This window comes from Canis lupus, chromosome 1 (assembly GCF_003254725.2).
Source record: "Canis lupus dingo isolate Sandy chromosome 1, ASM325472v2, whole genome shotgun sequence".
NCBI classification, from domain to species: domain Eukaryota; kingdom Metazoa; phylum Chordata; class Mammalia; order Carnivora; family Canidae; genus Canis; species Canis lupus.
Window position 1 is genome coordinate 55,847,603 of NC_064243.1, and position 24,317 is coordinate 55,871,919.

Genomic DNA, 24,317 nt, shown 5'->3' on the forward strand with positions numbered 1-24,317 from the left:
CCTGGGCTGCTCCCCACCACCCTCCTAGGAAGGGGGGCTCTGGCTGGGGTTTGTCTCAGCCAATTGCTCGAGGTCCCAGCACGACGGGTAGGTCACTGAGCACCAGGGTCGTGTCTCTGGGGCCCTGCAGTTCCTGCTACACCTTGGGGGCCGTGTAGCCCAATCTGCATCAACCCCCGATCCCATGCCATCGGACCGAAAGGCAAACTGTTTCTTGTCCATATGAACTTTATAGTATGTGGAACATGTATCAACAAAGCTGTGGAAATTGTACTTTACTTTCGGTGTCTTGCTGAGTTTATTAAGACGCTGTCCCTGTCAATCAAGGATATTTTCCTTTGGACAGGCCTGCTGTGGATGATTCTTTTTCAGACTTTTCTTAAATTCTGTGTAATACCTGTTATGTGAAAAGATTTACTGTGCATGTAATGAAATCCGAGCAAAGAGTTGCAGACTCGTCTATACTCTGAGGGGGCAATGATAGTGTTGTTTGCTAACACAACAGATGCGCTTCATTAATAGCAGCCCTTAAAGGCAACTCCAGGAAGCTCTCAGGTGTGCAGCTCTGCTATTACTTGGCTCCAGTAGCACGAGCTCCTTCCATCAGTACCAACACTGAACAAAGTCAGAAGCTGGAGACCAAACGCTAGGATGTTGGCCTGGGTTGGTGTCTAGACCCTTGGATGCAAGCCTGTAGGCTTTCCTTTCCCACGGTGATTAGAGCAGGTGAGGAGTGCGTGCTGTGGGCCTCCCTGCCCTGCGGTGCTGCTCCACGCACGGGTTCACAAGCAAGTGTTGGTTGTTCCGGGTAGTGATTTTCAAGGCCCTCCTTTCAGGACACACAGATGCCCTCTGGAGACCTAGAACCACTCCCACCTTTGCTCCACTGCACAGATAGGGTGCCACCTTGCAGCTGCCCTGAGTGTGGGTGTTGGCCACGGGGTTCCATAAGCACGAAGCTCTCTTCTGCAGCTTGTGGTGTACATTCTGAAGGGCTGTGTGAGGAGCTGAGCTAGTTGGGCAGTCTTTTTTTTTTTTTTTTAAAGATTTTATTTATTGATTCATGAGAGATAGAGAGAGGCAGAGACATAGGCAGAGGGAGAAGCAGGCTCCATGCAGGGAGATTAATGTGGGACTCGGACCCAGGACCCCAGGATCACGACCTGAGCTGAAGGCAGACGCTCAGCCACTGAGGCACCCAGGTGCCCCTAGTTGAGCAGTCTCCCATGGTCCTGCAGGAAGCTGGAGCCCTGGTGTAACCGACCTTCACAATGAGGTCCTGCAAGCTCGTGTTCTGGGAACCCAGGCAGCGCAGGGTCCCAAGCTGTCTCTCAGGGCAGCTGTCTTGTGCCTGTGTTCTTTGGGGACCAGGGTCAGAGGTGGGCCAGGGCAGCGCTGCCCCTCCGGGGATGGGGTCTTCCGTGGCCCCTGATTGCAAGCAGGGCTTTACCCTAGGGTGAGGGCCACATCTTCCAGGGGGCCATCTCTGATCCTCGTAGGAGCCTCAGAGGGAAGTGATTTCAGTAGTGACTTTTGAAATCTCCATTTCTCTGGAAACTCCTGAGTGAGCAGTGCGTTCCCCAGTGAGGAAAATGTTGGCAAAACCTACAGCCAGTGGGCTTCTCTGGGGGCGATTGAGTGTGTTTTGTGAACGGATGAGTGCTGGTTTTCCTAAACACGAAGCCTAGGCTGGCAGAGCCCAGGGCCGCTGTAGAACTCCAAGGGTCAGGGTTTGGAGACAGAAGCGATTTTCTGAATCCTTCAGTTTGTGAACATTGCCCTGAAGTCAACAAATGTTAGCCGTTCAGAGCACTGTGCAAATTCTGCCTGCACCAGAACCCCAATCACATGGCTTTGTAGTAAAAATAAGCAGAGCATTAGGCTCCCTCCCAACATAGCTGGTCTGCGAGATGACAGTTAGGAAGACAAAGCGCATCTAGCCTATCAAGAGCACTGCCAAGATTCCTGCTCTGCAGTCTCATTGCAAAGGCTTTCTCATCCTTTCAAGAAAACTGAATGGAAATTTCCAGACCATTCAAGGAAATTGTGCGTGCATCTTTTTCCTGGTCTCTGCGCTGGAGGGCTAACTGACATGATGATGTCTTCTAAGCTCGATGTACTCATAGAAAAGATGCATGAAATTTTACATACATTCATTTCCTCAAAACTGGCCCCGTGACCATGTGTAGGATCTCACACAGGATTCTCCAGAGCATGGGCAAGGGCTGAGACCATCAGAACCACCTCATGTGCAGAAAGATGCAGATCTGCATCCATTCGGGGTCCCCTGAAGCAGGATTTATCAGCTGGACCCAGAACATGCTCTTTTCTTGGCAAATCTCCTAGGGATCCTTACAACTCCATGTTAGTTTCTCCATAGGATGTCCTTCAGAAATAAGGCTCCCACTCTTTCCTTGTAGGGCATCTGATCTGTTCCCTTCTGCGAAAAAGACCTGCCAGTGGAGCTGCTTTGCCCCACAGATAGTTTATTGTTTTTTTTTTTTTTTTAACAATCTTTAAACTTGGCCACCTGTGACATTAGTTTGTTCTATGTTGAACAAGTATAATCAAAATTTGGAGAAATAGGGGCAGCCCCGGTGGCCCAGCGGTTTAGTGCCGCCTTCAGCCTGGGGCGTGATCCTAGAGACCCGGGATCGAGTCCCACGTCGGGCTCCCTGCATGGAGCCTGCTTCTCCCTCTGCCTGTGTCTCTGCCTCTCTCTGTCTCTCTCTCTCAGTGTGTCTGTCATGAATAAATAAATAAAATCTTAAAAATAAATTTTGGAGAAATATTTCTCTTCCAGGATTCCGATTCCACAAAGTATTTCTCTGACATTCTGTTTTTCAATGAAGTCATATTAAATGCATCTAAGGCCACAAATCCCAAGACACTGAAGATTAGCAAGAAGCCTGGACTCTCTCCACGGCCTTTAGAGGCACTTCCAGGATAACTTTTACCAAAACATTAAAAAAAAAAAAAAAAAGGAAGAAGTATAAATGTGAGATGCTAAGAGCTTCTTATGTACACACCCTGCTCTATCTAAGTTTATGTTAATACTGAGATTTCTGTCCATGCAAATGCTTTCTTGCAGGCGCGGATGGCGGGTTGGGCGAGAGGCGCCATCTTGAGTTCTGGGAGTGGCCGCTGAAGGCAGTTCTGTCCCACATTTATTTCGATGAAACTTTCCATGTTCCTAAGATAGCAGATTGCTGTTGTGTGTGGCGTCGTGATTTGCCAGTAACCGTATGATTAAGCCTTCTGTCAGATTAGGTTTTGGGTATCGTCCTTCATGCAGACGGATGGAAACGCAGGCTCTTTCCCTCCAAGGCAGGGGTGAGGCCACGCTGCGGGAAGATGGTTTCTTAGGAACGAAATCTTCTTCTGTGTGTTTCATGTTTTAGTGAAAGCTGGAGGGCAGACGGGGGACTTCCCACGTCTTGCTGGGAAAGCGCGGGGCTGGAATACGTGTGGCATGTTGGAGCGCCGTGTCCCCCTCCCCCACTGCTGGCCCGCCCTGTCCTCTCTGTCCTTCCGGGGCCCCAGGGGCCTGGCAGACACCTGGAGCAGGTCATGGCTCACGCACATGGGCACGTGATCATGTCGCCCAAGACGACAGATCCTGTGTCCTCTGGTGTGTCCAGTGTCCAGTCTGGTCTGCACACCTCTGTGTGACTAAGGCTCTGGTGCTGTGGAAAGGGGTGCAGGACGGCCAGGGCCACCGCGGCCCCCCTGGGGGGATGTGGGCGGGGAGGTGGCCATCTCTGCAGGCCTTCGCCATCTCACCTGGGTTCCATGGTGCCAAACAGCATGAAAGGGTGCGTTCCATAGTCAAAGGCCTACAGGGCCAGCAGGACAGGTGTGCTGCCAGGTGCCACTCCGCATGGACACCGTAGGGCTTCCTGTCCTCTACCCACTGCCCAGACGTGTCACCTGGGCTTCCCCTCAGTGAGTCTAGGTGCCCTCACCACCAACTTTCTCCCTCCTCTCATGTGGAGATATGTGTGAGTGTGAGCATGTGTGTTTGTGGGTGAGCACCTGTCAGAGTCTGTATGAACATGTATTTGGGTGTGAGTGTGTGTCTGGGTCTGAGCATGTGTCTGAGTATGGATGTGAATGTGTGTGTGTGTGAGCATGTGTGTGGGCATGAGCATGCGTGAGTGTGGGTGTGAGCATGTGTCTGGGTGTGAGCATGTGTCTGGGTGTGAGTCTGTGGGTGTGTGTGTCTGGGTGTGAGAGTGTGTCTGGATGCGGATGTGAGCCTGTGTCTGGGAGTCTGTCTGGGTATGAGTGTGTGTGTATGTGAGCATGTGTCTGATCTGAGTGGGTATGAGCATGTGTCTTTATGTAGGTATAAGCATGTGTCTGGGTGTGAGTGTGTGTGTGTGTGTGTATGAGCATATTTGGGTGTGAGTGTGAGTGTGTGTCTGGTGTGGATGTGAGTCTGTGGATGTGAGCGTGTATCTGGGTGTGAGAGTATTTCTGGGTATGGATGTGAGTCTGTGTCTGGGTGTGAGCGTGTGTTTGGGTGTGAGAGTGTGTCTGGGTGTGGATGTGAGCCTGTGTCTGGGTGTGAGCCTGTGTCTGGGTGTGAGAGTGTGTCTGGGTGTGGATGTGAGCCTGTGTCTGGGTGTGAGTCTGTGCCTGGGTGTGAGCATGCGTCTGGGTGAGCCCCTCTGCACCTCTGCTCTGACACAACAGGACCATTGCACGCACGGTCAGACTGGGCACCGGGTCACCTTCAGCGCTGAGCCCCTCCCAGCGTGGGGACGGCTGGGGAAGGGGAGAGGGTGGCCGGCCTTCCTGCCTGGTTGTAGGTGCACAGCCAGCTCCCGAGCATGTGCTCTGTGTGCGGGGGGGGGTGGGGGGGTGGGGAGCGAGGCTAGCCCACCTGGACCCCATGTCATGGGGGTATGTTTAGTGAGGCCTCAGCTTCCTCCCATGGAAGCCTCCCCTGGGCTCTGCAGCCGCCAGCCTCTCCTGGAGTTTGCCCCCATGCTGACTGGCCCTCCTGTCCGGGCACCCTGTCCTGTGCTGGACCCCATGTCATGGGGGTATGTTTAGTGAGGCCTCAGCTTCCTCCCATGGAAGCCTCCCCTGGGCTCTGCAGCCGCCAGCCTCTCCTGGAGTTTGCCCCCATGCTGACTGGCCCTCCTGTCCGGGCACCCTGTCCTGTGCTGAGCCCGCTCTGTCCTCCTGTCTGCTGCCTGGTCCTGGCCCCTTTGCCCTCGGCACACCCTCTCTGGGTAACGCTACCATGTCCAAGTCTTTAACACCAGCTGCGATCTGAGGATTCCTAAATTTATCCATCCAGCCAAACTCCAGGTGCACGTACAATGTCCGTGAGAGCTCTGCAGCCAAGAGCGCGGGGCACAGCCGCTCACGCTGAACACTGAGCCACTCCAGGGGTGTCATTCACGTGCGCCATAAATAAAGCACAGTGACCAGCTCAGCAGAGCTGCTGCTGTTGGAGTTAGAAAACGTGGAACAGTTGACTGAGTTACCAGCTAAGCATCTCCTCGGCCTTCTGAGCATTTCACATTTTCCAACATTTGGGCCTGGATGTGTGGAGGTGGCTCAGAGGTTAGACCACGGTTTCAGTTATTGGGACATGTTACTGGTTCACTTCACTTTTCAATGATACCGCACTGCTAAGTGCATAGAAAACTAGTTTCTAGGGACGCCTGGGTGGCTCAGTGGTTGAGCATCTGCCTTTGGCTCAGGGCGTAATCCTGGGGTCCTGGGATCGAGTCCTGCATTGGGCTCCCCACAAGGAGCCTGCTCCTGCCTTTGCCTGTGTCTCTGCCTCTCTCTGTGTGGGCAGAGGATAAATAAGAATAAATAAATAAATCTTTAAAAAAGAAAAGAAAAGAAAGAGAACTAGTTTTTAGTCCTAGGACTAAGGATTGAGGTACACTTCTAAATAAATTTTTAAAAAATAAATGAAGAACGTAAGATAGATTTGGCAGTAATTTCAGATTAGATGGCTTTGTATTGAGCAGACACTCGTGATGCAGACTTAGGTCAGACCATTCTTGTTTTAGAGACCCACGGAGATGGGAGATGTGGGAATCAGGAAGAGTGAGGTTCACGTGCTAGCTCTGCACCTGGGTTAACTTCTCAAATTCTTGGTCTCCTCACATGAATGCATTGCGTTCCTCCCAGGTTTTGGACACGACGTGCACGTGTGGGGAAGGGCAGTGGGTGATGCAGGGGGGTGACTTATAGCCCAAGGTCAGGGGCGCAGGGCGGGCTTGCCGCCTGAGGTCAGGGACGCGGGGCAGGCTTGCTGCCCAAGGTCAGGGGCGATGCATGGAGTTGTCAGCTACAGCTCCAGGCTTTGGAGATCTTCCGTCCTGTTGGGAACAAAGGCAAAAGGGCCTGGAAACTAGAGAACAGTCTGGACCCTGTCCTGAGGCTGTTAGGACGATGATAGTTGAAGGAATTTGGATAAAGGGAGGGTGACTGTGGTTGGGTGGGTGAGCCGTGCTACAGGGGAGCCAGAGTCAGCTGAGCCTTCAGAGAAATGGGGCTCCTCCCCGCAGAGGAGGCCCGCATGGGTGGGTTGGCAGGAGAGGTGGGAGGGGTGGAGGTAGGAGCAGGTGTGCCCAGAGAACCGATGGAGATGACACCCAGGGCCCAAGGGTCCGTGTGCCCGGCCTGGCGCAGGTTCACAGGAATGGGCCTCACCTGAGGCAGACGGCTTTCCGCTCAGCGCTCCGCCTGTCCTTGGAGATTCAAGTGCTGTCTGCGGGCAGAGGGTAGTGGTGCAGGGTGTGCTCAGCATCTGTCTGTCTGTCCGAGGTCCCACAGAGGAGTTGGGGCACCTAAGGCCGTGGGTGTCTGGTTTTGGATCGTTCCCGTTTACAGACAAGGCTTCTGTCTCTGATCAGCAACCAGATACAGCACCTGATTTACAGCGCGAGGGCGGTCGGGAGCATCACGTGCATCCATCATCCATCAGTATGTCAGGGTGTATTTGTGAACTACATCTATGAGGCCCTTCTGCTCCACGGAGTAAAGGGAATCAAGGAGGGGAAAACGCTAATAGATTCTGAGTATTAATAATACAGTCCAAGGGTTTCCCTCTAGGTTCCCACGGCTCTTCATCAAATTCCAATGTACCACGTGCTAGATTGTGTGTGATTTTCCGAGTAATTCCAAGCTGCCATGAGCTGGAACGTCTGGGAATGAAGACAAGACTTGGGACGGTGCTCCCGGTTCCTGCTGGACGGCTGGGCTGCCCTTAAACTCCCGCCTTCTCCCGGTCTCGCAGTGGGGTCTCCCGGTCCAGCCTGGGTTCAGCGCAGGTCCAGCCCCAGAGGCTGGCTTTGTGCTCCCCCGAGGGATGCAGCCGAGGGAATGGGCTCCGTCTGCAGAGTCACTGAAGAAATCCGAGGGCAGAACAGAGAGATAAGGTCCCAGTGGGCGATTCTGAAAATAGCATTGCACCCTTCGCCCTGTGACCCTCACGCACCCCCTCTGTGGGGGAGCCCTACAGGTGCACGAATGGGACAAGCTAGCTGGGCCAGGGAAGGGGTGCATCGTGCCGCCCGCTGCCGCTGCTTCCCAGGGGCGGTGGTGAGCAGTGCCCTGGAGTGTGGGGGCCAAGGAGCGTGGGGTCCATGTGGCTTGGGGTCTGCGTGACTTGTGTTTGCCAAAGCTGCTCCCGATTGGCTGTCGGAGCTGCTCCCATGACTTCCATTCCCAGAGCCGCAGGGACATCTGAGCCGCTGGTGAGTCACCGATCAGTCAGTGACGGAGGGCTTGGGGGTGCATCTGCGAGCACCTGACTCCCCATTTTGCTCGGTTGGCGTCGTGGCCTCCAGAGTCTAGCAAAATACTGCTGGTTCCAAGTTGGTGCTCCAGAAGCACAACTTGTAACTTCTCATCACGGAGTAGAAGTCCCGGGCGAGCCCTCAGCCTGGGAGAGTCACAGACGTCCGTGCTCACGTGTCGGCCGTGCACAGGGCCGTGGCCCAGCGCGGTCAGGCCCTCCCCCAACCTCTGCTGTACCACCGCTTGGGCAGGCCAGGGTGGGCTTGTGCTGTCCTTGGGTTTCAGTGGCCTAATGCGTTCATCTCTGTGCCCCGTGTGAGTGGACAGAAGGCGACAGTCAGCCACGGGGGCAGGGAAGAGGAGAGGGTGTCATGGGGAGGCACCTGCAGAGACCCCCAGGCTGCACCTGCTGGTGGGGGCGGAGCGCACCCTAACAAACCCCCGAGCATCTGCCGCAGGACACGCCGTCCTTACTCCACGGTGACCGCGTCCCACTGCTCCCCAGCCCTGTTCCCCTCCACCGTCCCCCACATTACTGCTCACCTGTTTCAGCCACACAGAATGGACCTTGAGCCTTGATTTTTCCATTTATTTGAAAAAAAAAAATCCATTTTCCTTTTTCTCCAGCCTTGATTTTTTCATCTTGCTTTTTCCATTTCTCCCTCACGGAGCCGTCACAGGTGCCTGTCCTGTGAGTCATGTTCTCCCGGGGGGTCCTGAGCAGGACCGGGGAAGAGGTGAGGTTGGTCCTCCCGCTTCCCCTCTCCTCAGCGTGTGCCCTTCTGGGGTGGCTGCTCCGTCACACCGGGCGGCAGGAGCTGGGTGGTCACCTCTCCAGGACCCTGCTTCCTGGCTCTCTGTTCTTGCTGGGCTTAGGGCACAGGTGCCATTTAGAGGAGCTGCTGGCAAACACGGGTGGCCGGCCTCCGGCTTATAACATTCAGCCCCATGACATCTCATGGCCCGCAAACGTATGTATTTTAGAAAAATACAATATGCAGAAAAGATTTGGGAAACTTGATTCTGCCCAGGGAGGGCATTTTAGTGTTTACTGGGTGACCCAGACACCTGGCAATGTAATTATCTACGAAAGGGTTAAGTACAGCGTGAATTTAAAAACTGCCATTTGATCAAAGAACATACATACACGTGGTACATAATCTATATATAGATATAGCTCTTTTTCCCATTTTGAGTATTTTTGGGGTAATTTTCTGTGCATCTTTTATATGTAAAGCAGTAAGATTTTCCAATCATTTTGGCTGGGGCATTTTTTATTGTGATGACAACACCACAGTTCCATTATTTTACTCCTTCGTTATCAGATTGCCAGTCTGTTAGTGTCCTGGCACCACCACATGGTCCCAGGGCTGCTAACAATGGTCCCAGGGCTGCAAAGGATCATCCCAGGGCTGCTAACAATCCTCCTGGAGCTGCTATCGATGGTCCCGGGGCTGCTATTGGTGGTCCCAGAGATGCCATGATGGTCCCAGGGATGCCATGTGGTCCTAGGGCCGCAACAACAAATGATCTTAGACAGCAGCGATCTCTTCTCTCCCCGTTCCACAACCAGAAGTCCAAGGGCAGGGGTGTACAGGGTGGGGGAAGAGTTGGCCCCAGACCCCTGTCCGGCTCCCGGTGTTCATGCTCTGGCATCTTTGGTGACCCCGCTTGTTCGTCCTCACACAGCCTTCTCCCTGTGTCCATGTCTGTGTCCAGATCTCTCTTTTTTATAGGACAGCAGTCATATTGGATTCAAGGCTTATCTTCCTTCAGCATGACTCAGTTTAACTTTACTACTTACATCTGCAATAGCTATTTCCAAACCCGGGGACATTCTGAGGGGTGGGAGCTAGGATGTCACAGGCAGACTTGGGGGGACAGAACTGACTCTGACACCCACAATGGCACATGAGGTCACCCTACTCGAGTGTAGACTGATCTGAACTAGATCATGTCAGCAAAGACTCTATTTCCAGATACGGCCACATATGCAGGTACCAGGGAGTAGGACGGAATATTTCCGGGGGTGGGTGGGTGGGGCACAGCTCGGCCCACAACATCTGCAAAACACTCTCGACCTGATCCCATGCCTCGCCTTCTGACCTGCAGCCTCGTGTAAGGTGGAGAGAGCAGGCCTGATTTCTGAATGCTCCTCTAGGAGGAGGCCATGGGGGGACCCAGCTCCTAGGGCAGCTGTGCCAGGTGCTCTGCACACAGTTCCATCCCGGAGGGAAGAGGAACTCGTCCTCTGGAGGGCACAGCAGTGCAAACTGTGGTGTGCCTGGAGGAGGTGGCTGCAGAGGGGCTAGAGGTGGGGTGCTCCTGCTCTCCTCCTGCCCCAGTATCGCAGATGCTGACACACATGGTTGGAGGAAAGAGGTTTCAGATTTTAAAACTTGCTGGGACCTGAGAAATCCTCTCGTGCCCCAGTTTTGTTTTTATTTATTTATTTTTGAGAGGATCACATAAGTGGGGAAGGAGGGGCAGAGGAAGGGAGGGGGGCAGACTCCATGCCCAGCCTTGACCTCCCCACCCTGAGGTTATGACCTGAGCTGAAACCAAGAGTTGGGCTCTCAACCAACTGAGGCCCCGTGTCCCCTGCTTCAGTGCCCTTTGCTGTGGCCACGCATCCACGCAGCCAGGCCCGAGGGCTCTGGGATTTGCACTCCCTGCTCACACTGCGGTGGGACTTGCATCTGCTTGAATCTGTCTATGGGTCACTTAAACAGGGCAGGGAATATGCTTCCCCCCTAGAGGGTGACCCTGTGTAACTTGGTGGGGGGTCACTCCTGACAACGGGCAATGCCTCTGGGTCATCGGCTAGATGTCATGGCGGGTCAGCCTAGGTCGCCACAAGTATTTCTCCTATTGGGCCCTCCCTATCCTGTCTATGAGCAGGGCAGTGCTGGTGGTCTGGGTCCAGCTGAGGCTGGACGGGCTGGATGAGCAACAGCCAGACACACACGAGGCTGAATGGGGAGCTGACCTCAACACACTCACCACGTACTTTATGTCTGTGAGATTGTGGATTCAAGACAGTTTCCCGAGCACATGAGGACAGGCTTGCCAGTCAAGGGCAAGAAGGACCCCAGGGTGTGGGGTCAGGGAGGCCTGAAATCCTCCTGTGCGACATCTGCTGGAGTCAGGACGGTAATGATAATTGTTATTCCTACTAACGAAGTAGTTCATGAAATCTTAAACCAAAACAGTGTTTGGGTAGTGGAGTTAAGACGTCCACACCTGTGAGCCACAGGGATGTTCTCATCTTACTGGACAGGGACACAGAACAGCCAGGTGAGTTTACGGGACTGGGATTTCACTTGGCTGTTTCCAGAGAGCTACTGCCCTGCTGGCCTTATCAGCAGGACTGACACCGGTGGGCATGGACCGTGGAAGTTTACGAGCCTGAGGATGGTGAGCTGTGTTGTTCGGTGTCTTTGGTCTTTTCTGGAGCAAATCTCGGTGCTTTTGAGTATGCGGCGATCACAAAGTGGCCGTCGGAGGACCAGACGCTCATCCCAGGGCCCCTGTTCTTCAGGGAGCCCTGTCCTCACTCCAGAAGCCAGTCTTCTAATTTATTGATTTCCTTTAATTAATTTCTTTGTATTTTAGTTCATTTTAATATCAAATTTGCCTCTGGAATTACCGATAAATTTATTTAAACAGAATAAGGTCTCCTCCATCTTTTACTTGTGCATGAAGAATGGCAGGTTGTATTTGAAGGGGGATTCCTTGTGGAGGCAAAAAAACAAACAAACCCCAAAACAAACAAAAAACACCCTCTGTATCTCGAGTGGAAATGCACACTGTGTCTAGAATGGAAGTTTAGCTTGCCATCACAGGGGGATCCTGGTGGCCTGGACCCCATCCTCTTGGAGATATGCTGTGCACACAGGCGTGGAGTTTGGCTCACGCTTTCATCTTTTCCTACGTCTACTTCCCTCCCAGTCCCGGTGGGTTTTAGAGCCAGACCGTCCCAGAGGCCAGAAGGAAGCACCACTCGTGTCCACCTACGCCTGCCTGTGTCCACCCATGCCCACCTGTACGCACACTGATGCCTGGTTGTCACAGCTGCTGCTGCTTGATGTGCGGCACTGGAGGCTGGCAAGTTCCCTCCTCAGTGACAATCCAAGGCCGGAGCGGAGATGGTGAGGCCAGAGAGGCTGCGTGAGCACCCGAGGGACCAGGAGATGGTGGGGACATCATTTTTTTTTTTAAGATTTTATTTATTTATTCATGAGAGAGAGAGATAAACAGACAGACACAGGCAGAGGGAGAACAGGCTCCATGCAGAGAGCCTCATGTGGGACTTGATCCCAGGACTCCAGGATCATGCCCGGGCTGAAGGCGGTGCTAAACTGCTGAGCCACCCAGGGATCCCCGGTGGGGACATCATTACAGAGCAGCGTCACTTTAGCTCGATAGGCTCCTCTCTCGGTTCTGGACGGCCACAGGTCGGCCACACATTGATGTGCACGCACGTGGTGGACTGGTCTCCCCCCGCGGGATAGCCTTCCACGCGCGTGGCTCGCAGGCACCAGCACGGCTGCCTGCACAGGGAGGGCCTGTCTCCGCTCCCCGCATGCCGGGCCTTGCTGGGTTACACAGGCTTCCACAGGAGGAAATTCGGTTTCACCAGACACGTTTTCTGGAGTCTTTCATAAACTGTTGGGAAGGTACTTTCCAAGGACAACCTTGAAAATTGAAATAAAGACAAAACCAAAATATTTGGATGCTCGGAAGTGACCTCTGTGAAGGATGCTGGCTGCAGCCTTCATCTTTCTTGGCAGAAGTTTGTTAAAAACCCAGATCCCATGACTTTTTGCAAGATATTGTGTAGCTTTGCACAGTGGTGGCGGCAAATGTTTTATGAACAGTACCCAACTCTAACATATCTGACGACCTTCCAGAGCCAAGGACAGCTTCAGGAAATGACATTCAAAGTATGAAGATATCTTCAGGATGGATGCCACTGTGATAATATTTGGCTCCCCAATAGTATCATCACAGAAAATTATATTAGTTTGGTATAATAATATCAACATTTTATTTTATTTTTTTTCCATTCCTACACCCTATGTCTTTTGATTGGAGCTCTTAGTTTATTTACATTCAGAGTGATTTTTGATAGATACGAATTTAGTGCCATTTTGTTACTTGTTTTGTCATTGTTTCTGGAGATATTTCTCTATTCCTTTCTAGTCTTTGTCACTTTTGGTCTTTCCTTCCCACTTACAGAGTCCCCTACATTATTTCTTGCATCTCTGGTTTATTTTTTTTAATAATAAATTTATTTTTTATTGGTGTTCAATAAGGGAACTCTCTTACACTGTTGGTGGGAATGTGAACTGGTGCAGCCACTCTGGAAAACTGTGTGGAGGTTCCTCAAAGAGTTAAAAATAGACCTGCCCTACGACCCAGCAATTGCACTGTTGGGGATTTACCCCAAAGATTCAGATGCAATGAATCGCCGGGACACCTGCACCCCGATGTTTCTAGCAGCAATGTCCACAATAGCCAAACTGTGGAAGGAGCCTCGGTGTCCATCGAAAGATGAATGGATAAAGAAGATGTGGTCTATGTATACAGTGGAATATTACTCAGCCATTAGAAATGACAAATACCCACCATTTGCTTCAACATGAATGGACCTGGAGGGTTTTATGATGAGTGAAATAAGTCAATTGGAAAAGGACAAACATTATGTGGTCTCATTCATCTGGGGAATATAAATAATAGTGAAAGGGAATATAAGGGAAGGGAGAAGAAATGGGTAGGAAATATCAGAAAGGGAGACAGAACATAAAGACTCCTAACTCTGGGAAACGAACTAGGGGTGGTGGAAGGGGAGGAGGGCGGGGGGTGGGGGTGAATGGGTGATGGGCACTGAGGGGGGCACTTGACGGGATGAGCACTGGGTGTTATTCTGTATGTTGGCAAAATTTTAGGTAAATTACACCCTGGTTACTTAATTTAATTTTATTTTTTTTAAGATTTTTAAATTTATTTATTCATGAAAGACACACACAGAGAGAGAGAGAGAGAGAGAGAGAGAGGCAGAGACACAGGCAGAGGGAGAAGCAGGCTCCATGCAGGGAGCCCGACGTGGGACTCGATCCTGGGTCTCCAGGATCACGCTCTGGGCCAAAGGCAGGCGCCAAACCGCTGAGCCACCCAAGGATCCCCTGGTTACTTAATTTTAGATGAGCAAGTTGACAATGCAGATATATTTTGTTTTCAAAAAAGTGTATAAATCCTGGTTTTCTCTCCCCAGTTCAATGGCAGCTGAGAAAACCTGTATTCCATTGGCCATGTGTCCTAGTTTTAAGTGCCTTTGTTATTGAGCTCCTCACCAGTTTTTGCCGTCTAGGGTTATTTGACGTGAACACCTAATGGAGTCACCCTTCAGAAACCATAACTGGACTCCGTGCCGTGGCCACTTCTGTGAGCTTCGCAGCTCAACGACCATGGCTTCAGAGTGCTGTGATTCTGAGGCTATTGGATCAATCCTAAATTACAGTGTGTCTCTGTTTCCATGATAAACCTCCCTGTTTTCTGGATTTGACATGATTCCAAGCACATTGGTCCAGATCTTGGAGGGATTGTTAAATAGTCATACCAGATGCTGTTCAGAGTAGCTTTGCCTCTTAGGCAGTCCAGTGGATTTACTCTTGACGTGATGGTGGCATCTGGGGCTCGAAGCTGGACCTGTGGAGCGGGCCCTGTGGCAATCCTGTCTTCATCCTGATTAGAAAACTTTCAGGGGTAGAAGAGTCTTCTCTTCCTCCCTCTCCTATTTTTCTGGATGTAACACCTGGCATCTTTCTACAGAGATAGAACCCATCAAAATCTTTTTTGGATAAATGAACCTTCACTAGAAGTATTTGCTGGACTCATCATCACTGCCAAGAAGATGGGAACAACTTGATAAGGATGTTGGAACTTTGCAGTGCGTCTGACTTGGGATGTGGCTGATTTTCTGGGGCACGGAGCCCTGGCCCTTGGAGCAGACATGATCTGAGGGTGCAGCTCTCCCTATGGTGCTGTTCTGTGCTTCTTCCCCCCAAAGCCAGCACAGCCCCCAGCAGGAGCCGCGCCAACCAGGGTGCAGCTGCAGATTCGCCCCCGGCCCCTGGGGCTGCCAGGTCTCTGGGAGTCGGCCGTGTCAGCTGGCCCAGCTGAATCAGAGCATTGGTTCCTAACCCCCAAGTTCCCAGGCTGATCAGCCGGGTGTGTCCGAGGATGTGGGGAGCCCGTGTGTGGATGTGGACTCGCCTCCTGGCAGGGATTCATTCTCTAGATGAGTCATGGAATTAGGGACTCTGCACACCAGGGAACACCCTCCTCCCCACCCTCGGGACTCTGGGGTGTGTGTCCCCCGGCCGGAGGCGGTAGAGTCTGGGAGACCCACGATGGCCAGTCCCCTTCATCCATGACCTCACATGTGCAGCGCTGACTGGTGTTAACCCGGGGCCGCCTGTGCCAATTCCAGTTGACGCTGCGAGGCTTGTTTCCAGAGTCCTGACACTTTTCTTAGAAAAATCCAAATTGTTCTGTGTCTCTTCAGGACATTAAGTTTCTCCCTAAGATGGGATGATGTGTATGTGATGCTTCGAGTGCCTCATGGAGACAGAAGGTACCTGGTGGGCAGCGACCTGGCTGCCCCTCGCTCCACACCACTGGCTGCTCCGGCTCTCTAGCTGCAACACTGAAATGCCGGTGACATCCCTACAAACCTCTCTATCCCCTCTGCACAAATCTCTCTTCCCTGAAAGTAAGGCATTTCCTTTCTCTGTAATTAAGGTTGTGAATTTTGACATATTTTTTTTTCAAAAGAAGCTTCTTTTCTCAGCATTTTGGATTTGTTTCATTATTGATAGAGCCACAGAATTTATTTTTATTTGTGCTTTTGCAACGATTCTAAAAATTGAACTTTAGGGAGATAGATGAGGGATTGACATCACATCTGTGCATGTTAGAGCACAGAGCTGGTCCTGCCTGCGTTAGCACCTGGGGAAGGTGGTTTGGGGATGGTGTTGGATGAAGGGTGCAGATTAGAGCAGAGACCGAGTTCTGCCTGTGTTAGCACCTGGGGGAGGGTGATACAGACGCCCTAGCAAGAGGTGTCAGATGATGGATCACAGAAGCAGCCAGCACTTAGCGAATATGGGGCTTCCAGAACCGTTTCCACCTATCTCAGAGATTGTACTTATGCATTTCAATAATGATGATAATTTTGGGTGGTGGCATGACTGCATTAGAGGTTTCAGATGCTACATTTCAAAGAACTGTGAAGAGAATTCCCTTGGAGGATCCCATGCCGTGGCTATCTCGTAACATAAACCAAGACTGTTAAAAAATGTGAGGAATCTGTTTTAATGTGTAAACCAAGGTGAGAAGGGCAATAAGCCACGTTCCCCATCTGATGATGCCAGACATGAGCCAGCACAGAATGCCCTTCCAGGCAGGAGATGAAAGGAGGAGAAGGTGTTGGGAAGGTAGACAGAAGGTCCGTTCTGTGGCCAATCCTCCAGCCCCTCTTCTGTGCATCCTCCAGGACCAAGAAAATTGGTCCTGTGTTTCAGGTGAATACTTTAGCCCTGGCATCAAGACCTAGAGAAAGATGACCCAGCCCTGGCACCCTTGGGTCAAGGACCCTGCCATGCATGCCTGCGGTGGAGAGTAGGGGCCTGGGTCCAGAGTCCTTGGTTTGGTTCTAGTGGTGTCACAGACTAGTTGGGTGACCTCCTCTGAGACTCTCTGTCAGTCATAGGAGGTACCTGTGCATGGTGTCCTCTGAGGACCTTGGTCTCTTCATCTGTGCTCTTGAGAGCTTCCCACCTAGCCTCCAGGCCCTGACAGCATTCCATCTGCACTTGGTCCCTGGCACATGAGCAAAGGGCATTTGGTTCTCTTCTTCACAGAGAAGGGACTCAGATGTGTGTACCAGTTTCTTTCACCCTGGGGGTGATAGTTGTGTTGGTTGGTGGAGATGAGTATGGAGAGATGAAGGTCTTCTCTTGTGCCCTCTCGTCCTCCAGGGATTCCCCTCTGCTTGTCCCCCATTGAGCATGAACCTCCCTCGGTGGTGAGTGGAGCAGGATTCTTGCTGCTTGGCATACAAGAGGGCTGCCCTGGACACCCCATTGTCCGGCTTGTTCACATGGCAAATACTTGTTAGAACCTGCTTCGTGCACAGACTTGTCAGGAACACTCTACAGGAACCAGAGCCTTGGCTGTCTCCAGCCCTGTGACCCTTGCTAGCAGGAAGCATCCCTACCTTCAGAATCCCTGTTGGGCCCACATCTTGTCCGAGAAAGGGCGAGATCATGAACACAGGGGCAAGTATGAGGATTCGGTGCAGCAGGGAACACAGATGGCATTTCAGATACCGTGTGGGTCTCCCTGGAGTTTAGACAAGGATGCGGATCTGGGCCCTGTTCTGTCTTCATTCGTAGAGCAGAGTCCCTGACCCTCATGTGAGGTATTTGCTAATACTTAAAGAATGCAAACACGGCCGTCAGCATCCGTGAGGCTTCCTGGCCCCCCCGCTCCTCCAGCTTCTGGGGCGCTGCGGTCATCTCTCGTGACAGCGGTCATCTCTCATGACAGCGTGAGCAGGTCGTTTCCAGCAGGGCTCGTCGCCTGGTTCCCGCTCCCCCCTCGTGATGGCTGCAGCAGCGGGAGTGGTCTGTCCCCTGAGGTCTGGCCAGTGAGCAAATGGTCTGGTATCTCAGCGTTTGGATGCCTTTCCCCTGCTTCCCAGGTTACTCAAGTATTCTCTAACATGTATTTTAGTGCAATTTGTTCTAAGTGCTTTGAAATGAGCAGGAGCCTCAAAAAAGAAACTCCAGCTGAATGCCTTGGAAAAATGTCATTTTATCAACGAAACGCATTTGGTCTTCTAAGGAAAACCAGGACGCACAGAGAAACAGCAGTAATCACTGCCTCTTAGATGCCTCAGGAAACGTGGGGCCACTGGGGAAGTCACAAATCACTTAGAGCCCCTCTGGGAGCACAGAGGCCTGGCCATCACAGGCAGCACCTGCTGCTGCCACCTGGCCCGGTGCCGGCAGAGCTGGTGGTGGGCACCTCTGTCAGCAGAGGTGCATGATGCCGGGCCAGGGGTCCCACGTGTTCACACGCCCTGTTTATTAGACACGGAATTCCTGCCTTCTGCCCCAGGCCTGTGAATCAGAGTCTCTGGGTGGCGGGGAGGCCAGGGGTCTGCTTGGTGAGCCAGCTGCCCAGCGGACGGCGGTGCTGCCAACACAGAGCTGCGGTGATCCCGGTGTTTAGGAAGTGGAGTCCAGCCAGGGATTAATCCCTTATATTCTTATTTTCAGACACTTCTCATATAAAGCGTTTCATCCTGTTCACTGAGAATTGCTGTCCAGGGAGAATGTTTGTCTTTGGTGCCACCCAAGGGCAGAGCTGCCGTCCGAGCTTTTCCATGCCTCGGTCCGGAGATGCCCGGAATGCCCGGCAAACAAGGCGTGTGCCACAGAAGGGGGTGGAGAGACGGCGGGTGTGCAGAGAGCACGCTGCTTGTTCCAACGCGGTCACAGCAGGGCGCGCCAAGCGTGCCTTCCTCCCTGAGTCTATGGTCTGCCCGTGGCCTTGGCCCTCTCTTGTTCCTGCGTCCCCAAATCACTGTGCTCACAACCTTCTCTTTCCTCTGCTGTCTGCCCTCATCATTCCGTAGTGACTTCCACAGAGTTAGCTATACAAGCATTTACTGAGCACCAACTGTAGACCAGACACTCTGTGGGGTGGCCAAGGCCGTGTGGATGAATGTGTGTCCTCTTTAGCCTGTAAGGGTGATGGTCCCATTGGCTCCGAACAGTTGGTTGCATGTCCACTATAATGGGCTCCTATGTGCCAGCCTTGCACTATTTCATGAGGCCGTGGTCCCAGAAAAACATCATTTGGCATGTTCCTTGATTCTTCCTGAGAATTCTGGATTCTGGCTGAGAAACTGTCGCTTAAACTAATGGCAATAGTGCCCAAGATCCAGTGAACCCTCTGTAAATGCTTTTATATGACTGAAAGTCCTGTGAGACCCCCAGGTAGGAGTATGACACCTAAGACTAGAAATTCAGTTCCACGTAGTCTTCTATAGGGTATTAAAGTCAAAATCTGCCACGTGCAGACAAGTCAAGTCTGATATTTGGGAGTAATGACGAATGTTGACTAATGTGGTTTTGTGTGTGTGTGTGTGTGTATGTGTGCCAAAGTTCCTTCTTGCGTTAGGGTAATACCATCTGTGTGATTTTTTTTTTTGTTAAGAAAGATTTTATGATAACCAAGTTCTCACTGAATGTCAAATTAACATGAATCTGGAACAATTAATAACCCAAGAGATTTCTTGGCTTGGCTCCAAAAAGTGCTAACAAGAAGCAAAAATACAAGAAAATAAATATTGAAAATCGGGTTGATGTGGAAGCAGGTGAGGAAAACAAATAAATAGGACATGTTTGGGGAAAGCAGAAGAGACGGGCACAGCAGGCGGTCCAGCAGAGCTCATGCCCATCCTCAGTTGTGGGCTGGAACTGAAACCTCACCATGCAGAAGGAGATGTCCACAGAGGAGCTAGAAGAATTTCAGGAACAATGGGTCACGGGGCCAAAAGCCAGCAAGGAGTCTATAATAACAGTTATAGAAAGTCTTCCGTCCATGCCAACGGTGAAGGCAGTGCAAATAAATAAAGAGAAAAGTAGCAGTTTCTATACTCCTGCTTTCATCATATTGGGTCTGGACTGTGTGTTTCCATGTCACTCCTGACCATAAGAAGCATCCAGAACCTGTATACCTGAGCGTCTCATCAAAATTGTCCAGACTGTGTCCTGGAGGCTTTCCAGCCCTGAGAGCTCTGTCTTGGATCCCCACACAAAGTGGACAATCCTCCTGGGGTTTGGTACTCAGGGGCTTTGCACCAGCCCCTGCATCATCCCATCTCACACCTGTTGCCCCCCATCAGTTAGGTCCTCTTGTCATAGGCATCCTTTCAGCATTGACTGTGAGAGGAGGGCTGACCCTTCATTTTCTTCCTGCATGATCCTTGAAAAACCTGCTACTTCCTCCTGACCTGGTGACCATGGGTGGTCCCAGATAGTGTGTATCATGGGTGGTCCCAAATGACCTGGCGATCATCTGAGGTCCCAGATGACTTGGTACTGATCATCTGTGGTCCTAGATGACCTGGAGGTGATCATCTGTGGTCTTAGATGACCTGGTGGTGATCATCTGTGGTCTCAGATGATGTGGTGGTGATTATCTGTGGTCCCAGAAGGTGGGGTGATCATGAATGGTCCCAGATGACCTGGTGGTGATCATCTGTGGTCCTAGATTTTCTGCCCCCAAAATTGTAAGCTATACAAGAGCAGGCCCTCTTTTGAATCCCACCATTCTTTAGACCAGAGGAGGTAGAGAGCAGTCGCTCAATAATTAATGATTTTATTTAAAGCTGGATCTGACTCGGTTTGTATTGCCTCTAGCGCGTGAATGAGTGAGTGTGACAGCAGTCTCTCTGGGAGAAGCACCCTGCAGCAAGTACCCAGCTGGCTTCACTCTACCCTATAAGTGTACTTGTAGATGTGACAACAAGATCTCCACATTGGCATCATGGATTTCGGGTCTCGGACTCACTAAAAAGGCAGGGAACTCTGTCCTGGAATCTGAGGAAGCTCAGAGCTTGAAGTGGAGATGTTGTGCCTTAGAACACACTTGTGTTTGTGAACACGCTCATACCTGTCCTTCACTGGCTTTCAGAATTACTCCGTCTTATGCCCCAGTGGGGGTGCACGCTTCGCCGATGCCCTTATTGTGCCCCTGCACCCCCAGTCCCCAGGGTGAGATTCGCCTACAGATTAAGCAAACATACTTGGAAGCTATACTCACTTTTGAGTGACCTCTGATTTAAAAAGTTCTTGCTTTTGTGAATCTTACAGCTGCAGAGCAATGTATTTCTTAATGCTATCCCATAGCATAAACAGTTAAAAAAAAAGTCTTAAATCAACATCTCTGTGGGAAAATCCATCCACATGAATATTTACAGAGTGTTTGAACCCGTTTCTTCAGTGTTTGGGTTTTGTTCTAACTCTCCCTCTGGCTCACACCTTCGATTTAGTAAGCAAAATGTGGACTGTGTTTGTGATCCATTTGCCTTGGACTTATCTATTTTCCATGCAGGACTCCATGGTGTCCAGACAGACACTGCTCGGGCACCCTCTGCCGCTTCCTCCCGCCACTGTCCTTGCACTTGGGCAAACAGTGCCGCTTTGTTAACATTAAAGACCTGGGGACCCCTGGAACTCTGAGGTCTTTCTTCATGTCACTCAATGTCTGATTTCCTTCTAAATTTGACAAATTACCTTTTATCTTAACTAGTTTGAAGACCCTCAACCAAGTCCTTTTAACAAACAGTGAATTATTTAAAATAGGGCTGTTTTATTTCCCTTTTACGGCCTTTGTTGGTTAAAGAATATAGCCTGGGTAAAAGCTCATTTTCCTCTGTGCACTGTCTCCTTGGAATGTAACTGCCATTAAAAGTGGGGAGGGGGAGAAACGTGCGTAGTAAAGTGTGTGTTCTCTTATTTCTGATAAAGAAAAGCTCCATTGTTAGTTCTACACCATTAAATTATCAAGAATTATGGTCAAATTCCAAATGCCTGAATGTTAGGCTTTCTTTCCTTCTTTTTTTTGTTTTATTGTAAGTTGTAGAATCTGTCTGTCTCTTTGGAGAAAATGATAATTACAATGTCTTACCGTAAGTAATCTGCATTTCCTAACTTAGGGTTTCAGGAGATGCAAATGGACCACCTCATACACATCACACTTAGTGGGATTTGGGTGACTTGTAGCTTTGAGCTGAAATGGGTGGGCGTGGCTGATGGGGCGGGACTGGTCCTGAGCACCTGACTCCCTCAGGTGGGCTCCTGCTTTCACAGGCTCTCTGTCTCCTGTCTCTGTCTTTGGTTTGTCTCTGTCTCTATCTCTCTGTCTCTGTCTCTCCCTTGCATGATGCTCCACTGTAGGGCTGAGCTATGTGTTCTGAGAGGACGTCTATCAAAACTCCCCGGAGCTTTCTGGGAGGAAAGAGGTAAGGGGAAAACTGGGCAAGATTGGAAGTGACATTGCAGTGGGTGGACGCACCTCCTCAGGTACACTGTGCTGAAGTGTGGGCATCTCCCGGGAGCTGGGGAGCCCCCAGACCTGCACCTCTGTGGCTGGAAAGTTAAAACACACTTGAGGCAAAGTGAGAAAACCAGGCCTTAAAACTCCATAGAGACACATTCAATCAAACGTTCTTACGTGCTTGTGTGGCCCTTTTTTAAGTAAAAGAACAAAGTTTTGCACGACCGCGAGAAAGCAACGATCTGTTTTCACTTGCCTCTCGGCTAAAGGCAGCACACATCATTGTAGCAAGAGAGCTTGTTCTCAGGAAACATTAGGGCATGCTGCTGGAGCAAGTTAGAACAGGGCGTCCCTGCCATGTCCTGGGCCCCGCTGAGGGAAGACCCTGTTGCCTTCTGGGGCTGTCACCTGTCTCATGGCCTGAGCCTTTGTCCAGACATCAGGGACTCAGCCACCTTCCCCAGCCCCCCTGAGTTCTGGGATGTCCGTGTCACACCTTCCTGGTGCCCGTGCCCTCGGCCCTTCCCTCCCAGGACCATGATTAGGGCCCTTCCTCCTTCCCTTGTGCTCTGTCTCAGTGGCAGCCCTGGGTCACCCTGGAAACAGTGCCAGCAAAGACCTCCCAGAGCTTCATGGGGGGAGTTATGCTACCTTTTAAGGAATGGAGTATCTTAAATTTGAGAATTTTTTTTTTCTTGTACTGATGAGGGAAAAAGTGAATGAGGGTCCCTCAGCATCTGAACCCCGTTCCTACTTCCCCAGCTTGGACTCCGAGAGGGAACAAGCTGTTCTGAACACAGGTTCTCTACCTCATAAATATTACTGGGACTCACAATGACAAGTAAACCTGTTCAGATACACGCTCAGTAGTCAGAGGGCCAACCTCCACCGAGCGGTGCTCAGAAATAACGACAGCTCTCCCGCGCCTGGGCGCCTCCGTTGGTGAAGCATCCGCCTTAGGCTCAGGTCATGATCTCAGGGTCCTGGGGTCGAGTCCCAACTGGGCTCCCTGCCCAGAAGTATGCTTCTCCCTCTGCTGCTGCTACCCCTGCTCGTGTTCTCTCTCTCTCTAATAAATAAAATCTTTGAAAAGAATAACCACAGCTCTGTTTCCTACTTTTTCCTTCCTTCCTTTTCTCTAATGAATTGCTAATGCTCCATAGGTCAGAGAAAACACGTCCGTGGGGCAGGGGATACGCCAGTAGGCAAAGGCCCATGGAGATCCGTTTATCCCGGAGTACGGAGCCTCCCTGGGTGCTTCCTGACTCCACCTTCACGCTCGCTGTCCCGCCCGACATGACGGGGGCTGCACAGGTGTGAGGCTGGACGGTGTGCAGTGGGATTGTCCACCGAGTGCAGGTGTGGGGCAGGTGGGCCCTGGGAAGACCCTGCTGGCTCCGTGGTGGGGTCTGGGCATCGGGAGGGGCCGAGGCCAGGACGGGGACCCTGGAGCAGGCAGGGGGAGCACGGGCATCTCCGTGGGCTCCCTCGTGGTCCTGTGCTTGCACGTACCTGCCATACGGGGTGAGAACAGGCCCCCTGGCCTGTGTGTCCACTTCATGCTGGGGGTGAGGTATGCATGTGTGCAGTGCTGCTGGGCATGTCGTGGGAATCAGTGGCCTCCCAGGGGTACCCAGGGGCTCCCAGCGGTTCCCAGAGGCTTGGGTACTTATTCAGAAGATGGTAATCTAGTTCAAGCAAGTGGGGAAGACACGGTGGCTGGGATACAGGTAGTTACAGTGCCTTCCTCCCATTACCCACCCCGTGGACTCCTGGCTCTCCGCGGCAACTTCCAGGCTGGGTCAAGACAGGGATCGGGCAGGAGGGGCTGGGAAGCCAGTTTAGAAATTAAAAGGCCAACTATGTCATTCAGGCTGGTGCCAGTCCCGCAGCACTCCTGCGCACCCCACAGCAGGTGTAACAGCTTCCTGCACCACTTAGTGTCGCATGTGGGAATCCGGCCACGGGTGCTGGTTTGGAGATGAAAGGTTGTAGAGACCGTGGCAGCCCCCAGCTGGGATTTTTAGGGGTCCCTGCGATGTTCCTGGCAGCCCCCCTGCCATGGGCCGTGGCCTCGGGCAGACTTCTGTCATTGGCTGCGCTGCAGAATGCCTTTTTACATGTGTCTGGCTTCTTTTTTTTTTTCTTCCCCAAGTTTTTGCGAGTTGACCAAGACAAAGACAAGGACTGCAGCCTGGATTGTGGGGGCTCCTCTCAGAAGCCCCTCTGCGCGTCCGACGGCAGGACCTTCTTGTCTCGCTGTGAGTTCCAGCGTGCCAAATGCAAGGACCCTCAGCTAGAGATTGCTTATCGAGGAAATTGCAGAGGTAAGCTGGTGTGATCATTTCTTCAGACACTTGTTGGTCAACCGTGGATGGGTAAGGCCATGCATTTTATCTACA

The 24,317-nt window shown here is 51.6% G+C and overlaps 1 protein-coding gene across 3 annotated transcripts in view; it reads left to right on the forward strand.

The window, feature by feature from the left end:
- The window catches only part of SMOC2 (SPARC related modular calcium binding 2), a 160,621-nt gene that overhangs the window by 21,490 nt on the left and 114,814 nt on the right, over window positions 1–24,317 (forward strand). For all 3 annotated transcript variants that reach the window (XM_025422792.3, XM_025422790.3, XM_025422791.3), the window contains exon 2: window positions 24,071–24,242. In XM_025422792.3, the coding sequence (XP_025278577.1) occupies window positions 24,071–24,242 (172 nt within the window). The remainder of the gene's footprint in view (window positions 1–24,070; window positions 24,243–24,317) is intronic.